We start from the raw sequence: 12,644 nt of genomic DNA on the forward strand, positions 1-12,644 counted from the left end.
GAGACACCCCGTACGTCCACGCAATTAAAATGGGTCGCCTCGAAACCGATCGATAGTACACGGTAAAATGTTGCTATCCCCAGCGCGGATTATCGATCGTAATATAGCCTATGCAAATAAGCTGAACGTAAAATTAGATTCTCAAATTTCGCTGGTCGCCTGATTAACATTAAAATGACCTAACTAGTTTTGAAGCACTGATATTGTGTACGAACGGGCGCCGCACCACGTGGCTACGTCGAAGGACGATGTTTGATATCATAAAGCTGTTGAAGGTATTGAGTAGAGCTCTCGCGTGCAACCCCACCTGAAACCGCCGGCGAACGGGACAGCTGTTTTTAGTAGAAACTCTCTGTAGCGACCAGGATTTGTGGAACTGTGGCCGGTTTTGCGATAAGGATTTTACCATACTTGTCAGTGCCTATGTGGAAACCGTTAGCGTTTGTTTACAAACAACTCAAGTCCTGTAATCACATTAAATCTATACCATAAGGCTTAGCAGTTCTTGGTGTGTATTACGTACGACATCGGAGCTTTAAACAAGGGTGACCGTTCTTGCTCGTGAACCAAAGTGCAATTATTCAGAGGGTTTAGGCGGTTGTGACATAACCGTTCCAGTGGCATATCTCGAGTTTACCCACGGAGACGAAATGGATACAGTGTTTTGCAGATCCTCGACAGACGGCTGCGCGTGTGTGTTATGATATCTCAAGACTGGAGACAAGTTTTGATGGTCTGTCACTGCCTTGACGATTTGGGAGGTTTTCTCGTCCAATCTCAATGCGGCTGAGTATTTCTGGGAGTTCTACAACAAATCGTCATGTGGATGTACTTAGAACACGTCAAACTTGGAATAGCGTTTCTCGTGTGTTGCTGTTACGCAGGTGAGAATCTTTTGATGTTCTTGATTACAGGTGAGACGATACCTTTGATTAAAGGTGGGCCCGTAACAGCCCAGGTGTGATGGGGTGCGACTGTCACACATTTATCATTTAAACCCGACTGTGTCACCCTTCCTCGTCACGCGGTTTGAATACGTTGTCCGGTTACCTACCTGCTTAACTCCATCAACACGTGCAAGCACAGGTACCCCGTGCACCTGTGTTCTAATACACCGAGTTGTCAATAGTATATAAAATGTAAACATACACCTATCTGAAGCATTTTATCCATTGTAAAACAAACACCGGTCAGGTATTACCCATGACTATAACACCGCGTAACAAACACAACATTAAATGTCGCCATTTTTAAAAAAGAGCACGAAATCCTATGAAGAAAAGCACATCCACCTTTTATATATGTAAACAACAGCGACGAAAATACCGCTGACGACTACGCCGTTAATTAAAGGTGAACGTGTACTCGCTACAGACCGACCACACCTGTGCTCTAATTCCTATACAATCGTTTACCTGGGTGACCTGCATATGCACATCGATAGGAAAGGTTATATAATGTGTTTAGCCAGGGAAATGAAGCGAACTGTGTTTATTAAAACAACGCGCAGGCAATTGTCTCTGAAACATGCGTGCTATGTTGCATTAAGGAAAGGCCTCGTAATTAACGGATGATTGGGTGACACTTATTTCCAGAGTGAAACCATATACCTTCCTAGGACCGTGATCAATTTGGTAATTTACTCCACTATCTCCAGTGCATGAGTGGGATGAGAAAATACGGGAATTCCGGTGTTATTTTTAACATCGCAGTGCATCCCACGACGCCTAAACCCCTGGCATACCTACATCGTATATATTTGATTGTGATCGATAAATAGACTTGGATATTTCAGCAGATTTTCGTTAGAGGGGACTTATCTGGCGCGAGGCTTCCGGTTACTGAGTTTTTTAGTTTTATCCGGGGAAACGTGAACTTTACCTTCATGCATTTATGTGGGGGGAGGGGGGGGATGTCGTTGGGAGGGGGGGGGGGGGGGAGGGGGAGGGGGCTGCCTAAAACACATGCACTGTGATTCGCAACAAGATCTGCACAACGACCACCGCTGGCACGGTTAAATATGTATGCCGTTAAGCGGTTCCATATCGACGTTAGTCTTTTAGTTGTATTTGTTCTTTGATAATGTTTGGAAATGGTTTTCAGGAACCGTGTGCCTCGGTGAGAAAAGGTTATTCTGAGGAGTTGAAAGATATAAGATGATACATTTGTTTAGTGTTTTAATTGCTACTTAATTATGTATACCCGTTTCAGTAAAGAGCTTCGATTTCTGAACCGTTTGGTCTGTGTATCCATTATATATAAACAGCAGGACAACGGTAGCAGTTTTCAGAGTTTGTGTAATGGCTTGTAAAAGCTGTTTAGCAGTTTGACAGCAATGCTGATAACCCGTTTGTGTCGGGGGTCGTATTGCGTGTAGCAGTACACCTCGTAACATTTATACTCCATTATTGCCTTAATTAAGATGGATTAAGCAAACAGTCCAATTTGCCAGGAATACCGATCGCAAATAATAGCATACCGTTTTCCAGAGAACTAGTTTGTTGTGGTTCCCGACATTAAGCTGTAATAAAATGGCAATTTAGGAAAATAAATTGCACATATTTGCACGCTATTACAACAATTCACGATAATGTATTAGCGTTTGTCAGTGCAGAATCAACAGAGTTTGTAGTAAGCTGTACATTTATTTTGTTAAACTGATATGGTATGTACTGTGTTGAAAGTTATTACTTGACATCGACAAGCATGTGGGGTAAGGGGGTGGTGTGGTGGGGAGGGGGGGGGGGGAGGGGGTGAGGCACTGGACTAAATTTGTGTAAATGGGTTGGGGTGCGGGGTGTAGGCGGGAATAGTACTGACGCTGGGATTTAAAAAAAAAAAATTAGTTTAGCTGGATTATATATGTCAATGTTCAAGGACAGTGGCCAGAACGGAGCTTACATGGTTACGTATGAGTCCAACGTCGACAACCCGTTTCCGTGCGCCCTCTCAGATCAGCGGAGTACGCTCACAGAATTTAACTACAAGACCCAAGTGTCTTTTCATTTAAACATTGCATGATCCATATGTGGAAGTTGAAATATTTATATTGTGAAATTACAAAGGAAGCATTCTTGTGTAATATCGCACTTCTATCAGAGCTTGTACAAACTGGTCTGATGTCAACTTATCATTTGTGTTTCCAACTGTAGACATATAACGAGCTCACAACACGAGGACAAACAGCGCAATCCAGACCACGGATATACAATGGTGTCGCAGAATATTAATCTTGACTCCAATAACACCTGGGCTATTAGATTCGTAACACGCCATTCACGACAAGCTTTTCTTACAGTGTCAATAATTACAAACAGTGATACCATGGTATCAATACCTATATTGTGTCGTGCGAAATCCCATCCGTATTCAAGTACAAAATCCTACCACTTAACGTGTGGCATTTCTGTTATTCATATCATTACGTGAACTTGCAATATCTAACACGCTGACCTAAATATAAGTAAGCCCACCTCAACACAGTGAAACATTGATTCACGTATTCTATAACTACGCTATATGCTGCATTCAATAAACGTGCGTCTGTTGAATACGAGTACACGGCGATAGTTCTGAATACAAACTGAATTAATACGGAAATTTAACCAACCAAAACAAAGTTAATTAATTTTTATTATTCATGGAACAAAGCTAGCATATATTCTCTATTCAGGAACGAACATGTTGAGTTAGGCTTTGTTTGGAATTATAAAGCATAAACATTTTAATTGTATTCCATGTAACGTCAATTTCGTTGGGTAGGTCTGAGAGGGAAAGGGTTATTATGTAGGAGTTCGATAAGTTTGTTTGTATGATGTTATCAGTTGGCAAGTCAGAGGAGGTAGAATGTCAGTATTGAAACGTGAACGTACACGAACGACTATTTTCATTGATAGTTTAGACTCAAACATCTTTAGCAATTATGAAATAATTTTAAAATTATCCAACAATGAAGATAAATGTTCAACTGAAAATAAGAATTCGAAATAAAATGAATAATATTTCAAATTGGACTAACACGTTCAAAAATAATTTTCATGGATGTAACGTTTTTGCGATTTTCAAACTATTGTTATTTCCGATTAATTTTCTACCTAAAAGTATATGCAGTTTCATTAAAATTCAAAATATGAATTAAATATTTATTCAATACGAAACATTGGCTTAATTCAAGCAAGTACTGGGAGATATGCAGTAGGGACCGAAGTAGGCCTCACCACGCAACAGTCGGGGCGTTCCATGGTTCTCGCTGAATGTTGAATGACGGAGACCCTATGTGCGTTTGGCACGAAAGCTTTGTCCATGGTTTAACCAAAACATGAATTAAACAGCTAGATGCAATATTGCAAAATGAAAACGTGTTTCAGGAAATAACAGCATAGTTTTGGAGACAAGATTTTATTTTATGAATGTCGGTGTCTCATATTAAAGTAGGCATGTTGTAATTAATTTTTAACATAAGAGTGTATAAATTCACACTATAAGTAAATTAAAAATATTACGAATATATATAAATATATATATATATATATAAATGGATTTGACAGAAATCCATGGAGAGCCCATTACACATTTTCACGAGCCCTTTCTTTTGTGATGTTCACGTAAGATGTACACCTAAATATCATCTTATCTTTAAATGGTGCATTCAGTATGTCAATCTCGTTTAAAAAACATATATGACACATTGAATTGTTTTATAAATAATAAATTTATTTTATACAGGAAAAATATGTTAATAGAATTTGATCCGAATTACGAATTTAAAGATACCTCGTGCGAATTGCAAAAAATTGTTAATGGTATAAGGTTTTGTGATAGGGCCTGTGTTTTAAACTAATTGATGCGGGTAATGATGTCCTGCCAGGATGATGTAAAAGAGGATGTGTTATTTGAGCTACCAGGTGTAGGAAGTATCAAGCAAAACAAATATCCAACACACGGTGTGAGGAAATGGGATTTTGTCATTTTTCGTAATCTCTAAAATTAGATACCAGGCCACGACAAATTGATATTTGTTCGTTGGAATCTTCGCTTCAGTATTTCTTTAAACGTTTGGTTTACGTTTTAAGGCAAAAATAAGCATTTAAATTTGCCCCCTTGGAAAAATCTCCTGTGCAAGATTCTGCAAAATCAACAACCCTTAACATCAGTTCCAGGGCAATGTTTTGTAATATACCGTAACAAGAAGTAAGATATGCATAAAAATATTTTTTTAATTCGTTTGAAAACATTATGTTATTTCAAACAACAAATATTCCCGCCATGTTCTCAGTTTCAACCGAGACAACCAAAGAACAAATGCATAATTTGTACGTGCATTCATAAATACGTTCAAGCCCCTATTTTCCTGGCCCAGTATCTGACAAATACGGAAAAAGGATGCGCCGACATACGTTGCTGAGGATAACCGAATACTTTCCGCATCAATTTTTGTCTGTTTTTCCTGGTAGATAGTTGAGAAAGATTATCAGATTTCTTCCTCCTGCGCGGTGATCGGGATACTGCCTTCCTCGCCACAATATTTATCTACGAATTGTTTCGAAAGGAATCTTGAACGAAATACTGTATAAAACGAAAAATATTTTTCTGACGTATATCGGGAATTATTTCATATGGTTATTTTTTCCCGCCATGACAAAAAAGCAAACACTTCTTTCCTGTGTAAGTAGAGGTGTTTGGGCGGAGACATATGTAAACAGTAATATACGGTAAAGTATGCATTTTGTGTAAAATGTATGTTATTTTAAACTGAGCTAGCAAATGCAATTTCACGATAAATTGTACACATATAATCGTTCGTATTTCAGTAGCTCCCAGAGAAATATTTTAAAATTTGATCCAGAAAATTAATATGATAATTTTCAAATATGTCTTCGTGAAATAATATCACGTACCACGCTAAAGCAGGCAAAACAAACTAGGTTACTTTCTCACACGGAGAGAAGGCCTGTTGAAAGTAGCTATCGATAAAGTCACGAATGATAAACATTTTTTACTAAACATTGATCATTTGACAACATTTTCGAGCATTCCGATAAATGTATAAACAACGAACACGAAAAAACCCGACAGTGTACCTTTAATTTTAGAAAGTGACCCGCACCGTGTGATGGACGCATCTAACGATCAATGAACACTATTTGAGATGTTGAGCTCACAGCAACAGAGATCGTGCTTATGCATCTAGGCAAATGATAAGTACAATTTATAGAGACCTCTCTAACAGCTGCAGCTGTGTACTTTGGGAATGCATATTGTTTTACGCCGCAAACACATTTCTAGTTATATCCCGAAAAAAATAATCTGGGTTAGATAAACCAGTGGTTGATGTTCAAGCAGCCTCCCACGCACCGGAACTGACCACCCGATGTGCTAACGACGTTCCTTATGGGTTTTCATTTAAGCAAGCGTATGAGATACGGCTCCAACTGGACATACCTACACGTCAGTGTTAACGGTGACACAACACTATATTCACAAGGACGGTGGTAGCCTAGTGGTTAAAGTGTTTGTCGTCACGTCGAAGTCCCGGGTTCGAGTCCCCGGGTGCAATGTGTTTCTGATATCCCCGCTGTGATTATTGGTGGAGCATAGCTAGATAGCATGAACAGGTGTGGAAATATATCTACATATTTAATCATTGATATATGACCTGGATACTTGACACAATCACTTGAATATTATCTGAACACAATTCAGTGGAAATATGTGGTGCATCTTTAATCGCGTCTATATCGGCTTAACGTTATGGCTTAACCACATAAATGTGCCTTTAATTATTTAATATTATCTAAACACAATTATGTAAAAATCTGTGTTGCATACGTGAGTATATCGGCTTAACGTAATGACTTAACCACATAAATGTGTCTTTAATTACTTTAATATTATCTAAACATAATTATGTATAAATCTGTGTTGCATATGTGCGTATATCGGCTTAACGTAATGAATTAACCACATAAAGTGTCTTTAATCACTTGAATATTATCTGAACACAATTCTGTGAAACATATATGGTGCATCTTTAATTGTGTATATATCGGCTTAACGTAATCACGTTACCTCATAAATGTGTCTTTAATCACTTGAATATAATCTAAACACAATTCTGTGAAACATATATGGTGCATCTTTAATCGCGTATATATCGGCTTAACGTGATCTCATTACCACATAAATGTGTCTTTATGGTGCATCTTTAATCGCGTATATATCGGCTTAACGTAATCACGTTACCACATAAATGTGTCTTTAATTATTGAATATAATCTGAACACAATTATGTAAAAATATGTGGTGCATCTTTAATCACAGAAATATGACCTGAACACAATGACACAAGCTCACTGTGTGTCTTTAATCACCTAGTTCACCGAGACACGAGCCGGGGCTGAATCTGTTCATCAAATTTCATTCCAGGGAATATAGATGCTCCGGCGCAGGGTCACGTGGTCGATATTACGGTACACACACTGTTGTGTCATGTCCCGAGGGCTCTGAAATACAGACAAGCTTGGAGAAATTGATTAGAGTCGATGTGTGCCAGTGTTGAAATATACAAGAATTATCTCACACCAGTGTGGTTCATACGTGCGGTGTTCATGAAGGAGTCGTTTTCTCAATTATTGCAACTTTTTTGTTATTGGATTTATTATATTATTTTCATCCTTTTGCATATTTAAATTTATATTTAGAAAATGAAATGGGTTAAATTGCGCTTTTTAGAAGATGGTTTGTGTGTATTTGAGGTATTGAAACGTAAGTGGTTGCGGTGGTATGACGTCTACAGGCTACGTTATCGAACGCCATTGATTGTATTCTCAGCTCGTGTGTTGAACAGGTGTCCGATCAAAGAACTTGGAGTCTCTATGTGTAATTTTCTGTCAAATACAACTGCACACAGCGTAATGGTAGGTCTGTAGTCAGGTTTATATATCATTGATTTCTGTGGATGTATTGAGTCTATTCATAGTCGCGAGGTTCTATTTCTGCTTTATAGTTGAACTTATACTACCTTATACAAATACACAGACGCTATATATACCACTCAACGCTTTATAGGGATATTGAACTACGGAAGCCTTTCCGGACCAATAACTTAAAATTTATGAGTAACCAGGTTGGCGTAGCGTGTAATGATAGGAATATCCTAGTTTAGTATATGCGAAGCTTATTTTTAATGTATTTAAATATAAATAATTATATTTTGTGCCCTATATTAAATCATCGTCTTTCCTTCGACTCGCTATTTTCCCTTGCATCCTTCTCGGTGTCAACACCGTTGAGGATACTGGATTGAAGTGAACCTTTAGATCACGTAGAGTTGTAACAGCTTATTTGGTTCAAATGCTATCATACTAGAACATTTTCCTGATCTTTTTCTTTTGCTGGCTATTTGACCTTATGTTTCACGAGTTACCGTTGTGTTGCAGGGGATTGGACACCGTTCAACATGTCGATAGCTTTATCCACCCCACCCCCCTCTGTCTCTCGTACTTTATTCTTTCTTTCTCTCTCTATAAGATTACCAATTCATTCTTATTTCTCTCTCTCTCTCTGAAATTTCAATTCATTCTTTCTCCTTTCTCTGAAGATCCAATTCTTTCTTTCTTATTTTCTTTCTGAATTTCCATTTCATTCTTTCTTATTTCTCTCTCTCTCTCTCTCTCTGAATTTCCAATTCATCCTTCCTTATTTCCCTCTGTGTGAATTTTCAAGTCATTCTTTCTTATTTCTCTCTGAATTTCGAAGTCATTCTTTCTTATTTCTCTGTCTCTCTCTGAATTTCCAATTCATTCTTTCTTATTTCTCTGTCTCTCTCTGAATTTCCAATTCATTCTTTCTTATTTATTTTTCTCTTCTCTGAATTCCAATTCATCCTTCCTTATTTCTCTCTCTGTGAATATTCAAGTCATTCTTTCTTTTTTCTCTCTGAATTTCGAAGTCATTCTTTCTTATTTCTCTTTCTCTCGCTCTGAAGATCCAATTCTTTCTTTCTTATTTTCTCTCTGAATTTCGAAGTCATTCTTTCTTATTTCTCTGTCTCTTTCTGAATTTCCAATTCATTCCTCCCCTCTCTCTCTCTCTCACTCTCTCTCTCTCTATCTCTCTCTCTCTCTCTCTCTCTCTCTCTCTCTCTCTCTCTCTCTCTCTCTCTCTCTCTCTCTCTCTCTCATTTTGCTATGGGTTTCGCCAAGTGTCGTATGCTGTTGTTTATTGTGGATGAGTCACACGTTGACCCGGCCGCCAATCAAACCACTTGTTACGAACTTGCCCTGATCGATACCACTTGTTGTTTTAATGAGGGACCCCTGGATATTTCAATTGATTACATTTTTTTATTTCCTGGGTGACATAATTAATGCTCTGAAATATTTTCAGCTGCTTTTGACTTTAACTGACGCTCACAACAGTGGTAGAGTTTGTTTTACCATAAAGACAATCCGATCCTTTGATGATTAATTTTGAATGTTATTAAACCGCTTCAAAATCTCAAAATGCTTCAATGAATATTCAATATGTTAATAATCTCAAATTTCAAATGCACATATAATGTCTTTTCAGGAATAAACGTAATTGTTATCTGCAATCAAACTTATGAATCAAACACTGAATTGCAGCTTTGAATCATACAGAGATCATTGAGCGGTAAAATGAATGTTTGATATATTGAATCTTTCATTGTTAATTAAGATGCACGAGCCAGACCTTCCTTTCAATAATTTCACGTGAAAATGTAGAGCGGTTACGAGATTCATCAACTTCCATCAACGTAATACTGACACGATGTGGGTCCATGTAAGCGAGCGTTGGGGAGAGGGGTGGGGTGGTGTGGAGGTTGGGGGGGGGGGGGGGGTAGGAGCTGATGGCGGGAGAATAAAATGGTCGCTTGTGAACAGCGGGTCGTACACGTAATAAATAAATATATATGTCGCTCTGAGAGGGATAATAGCAGCTTGGAATCTGGTAATTATACACTTTAATTGAATGGCATTTTTCGCGCTTATGTGACGAACGTGAAATATGTCGGTCGTTACGCCGACTCCCCTCGGAGTGATACAGAATACAGCTCCGTTCGAAATGTCTGGTAATAATGTGCTATTTCCTACCTGCCTGTGTATAGGAGTTCTGTGCTGATAATTCATATTTTGTTGTCTTTTGTTGTTTACGCTGTCTGAGTATGAGTCCTGCTGCATAGAGTGTTTTGTACTTTGAAGATGATGTAAGTTCAGAGATGATTTAATCGTTTACATGTTTTCAGCCCGGAGCTATTTTTAATAGATTTGTGAGATTTGAAAGGGTATTTTGTTAACGACATTCGACTGAACTTTTGAAATATTTGGCAGATTCCTTCTATTGCACTTCATCCATCCATAGGTAAAACTGATGAAGTAGCGCGTTCACGTTATGTCGATTTTAGTAACAGATGATGGACAAATGTTACTATGTGTCAATAAGTATTGGATTTCTGTTATTGATGGTAGTTTAACAAGGAGATAGCTCTATGGATATACAACTTCTTATTACAATGAATTTGACGTTTCGGTGCAGATACTAACACCGTTATCAATGTAGATGCTAACACTTATCTACACACAAATGTCGCATTCATTGTAATAACGAAGTTGTATATCCCTGGTTCATCGTACCAAATTGTAAGTGCCACTTAAAGAAGTTACTATTGTTTGCCGTATCAATACTGAGCCTCATTGGAGATCGAGGTTCATCCTCTGCTGAAACAGCGACCACTCACTCACGCTGACGGGGACACACATCACACAGAAAAATATATCAAGCATGCAGCTTGTCATATATACTCCCCAGGAAGCTGATAATGCAATTTGAATCCACATTGATCCGTTGACCGCGGTACGAATTTCATATAGTTTGAGCATACTCCTCTGTGGTGTGGAATCATCATCATCATCATCATCATCATCATCATCATCATCATCATCACCACCACCACCACCACCACCACCACCTCCCTTTTATTTTTCTTGAGGGAGACGCCATGTGCACGTCACCTGTTGTGAGATACTCACTGATACGATGTATGTAATGTCGCCTATCAAATACATCACCACCGAATATTTTTTGTTTGTTCCATTTTTAGCCACCATAAAACATGGGTGTATACTTTCTTATGTCTCACGGGGGCACGGGGGGCCCAGTCGTCGCGATTCGCTGTGCAGAGTTGCGTCCCTTGGACACGCCAGAAACCTATGATTGTGGGTTCGAATCCCGGTTCGCCCCGATTATGTTTCTAGGTTTGTCAGCACCATACCCGTGCTTGTTGGTTTCACCGAAGTGGTAAACGTCTGAGACCTGCATCACTTCGGGCTTTCCTCCCACATTAAGCTGACACGCCGTGATATTACTTGAATACTGTTAAAAACGGCGTAAAACCCAACTCACTCACTCTAATGTCATATGAATTTTAGCGTTGAGGATATAAGTCGCTTTCATATTTCAAATCAAGCATTCCAGCATTTGCAACTGTACATTTGAAACGTGCTTGTGAGAGAGGGTAAGTTTCATTTGGTATGTGCATCATCTGGCGTTTACGTTGCAGCTGCCACAATAACTCAAGTGCGTTAATCGCAACTGAAATTGACAACACCGGCTGTGAAATGTATCACTATCTTGTCAGTATGACAGTGGAATTGATCTGACGGCGGTGTAGCTAATGTTCCTGAAAGGTATTAATCATGGCGTAAACTACATGCGGCGGACGAGATGAGAGGTGTTTCATAATCAAAATTGCAAATGATTCGAAATTGAATCGTTAAGTTTAAAGTAATAACAGATAATATATCAAAATCGATCAATTTCTCAGTACATGTGGGGTTTAATTTAGCTCATGAAATCTATCAAACTGTACGACTGGCAAGACCTCAGGTTGTTGCATGGTACATCGCATGTTATTGGTCAGTGCTGTGTCATATTTCGTTATTTTCCAATATGTTAGTGTACATCAAAGTATTTATTCTCAGTTGAGTGAGTGAGTGAGTATGGTTTTACGCCGCTTTAGCACTATTCCAGCAATATCACGGCGGGGGACACCAGAAATGGGCTTCACACATTGTACCCATGTCAGGAATCGAACCCGGGTCTTCGGCGTGACGAGCGAACGCTTTAACCACTAGGCTACCCGACCGCCCCCCATTCTCAGTTGAGATAAACGTTCACATTTTGAATATTAACAACACAGAACTTGATGATTTTGCGACCAGCAGCCATACAGACACAATCAAACACATGCATGCTAAATATGTGAGGATGAATATAGAGCTGTCGACCATGTAAACAGAACACAAATGTTTTGTTTGTTTGTTTGTATGTTGAGATACGCCGCAATATTCTAGCTGTATGACGGCGGTTTGAAAATAATCAAGTCTGCACCAGACAATCCAGAGACTGGTGTCATGGGAATCGATCCACGCAATTGGGATACGATGACATGCATCAACCTAGTCAGCGAGCCTGACCACCCGATCCCGTTAATGTCCTCTCACGACATGCATAGTCGCCTTTTACGGCAAGCATGGGTTGCTGAAGACCTATTCCGGATCGTCACAGGTCAATACAAATGTCATCGATGGAATGTCATTCAACAAACGACTGTATTGTTTATG

General features: G+C 38.9%; 1 protein-coding gene across 2 annotated transcripts in view; it reads left to right on the forward strand.

The window, feature by feature from the left end:
- Positions 1-210: 210 nt before the first annotated feature.
- Positions 211-12,644, forward strand: part of LOC139458183 (cell adhesion molecule Dscam1-like) — a 137,610-nt gene continuing 125,176 nt past the window's right edge. For both annotated transcript variants that reach the window (XM_071239517.1, XM_071239518.1), the window contains exon 1: positions 211-884. In XM_071239517.1, coding sequence (XP_071095618.1) covers positions 821-884 — 64 coding nt within the window. In that variant the 5' untranslated portion in view covers positions 211-820. The remainder of the gene's footprint in view (positions 885-12,644) is intronic.

The sequence above is a fragment of the Haliotis cracherodii genome, unplaced genomic scaffold (assembly GCF_022045235.1).
Source record: "Haliotis cracherodii isolate W230 unplaced genomic scaffold, xgHalCrac1.p SCAF_12, whole genome shotgun sequence".
Lineage (NCBI taxonomy): Eukaryota > Metazoa > Mollusca > Gastropoda > Lepetellida > Haliotidae > Haliotis > Haliotis cracherodii.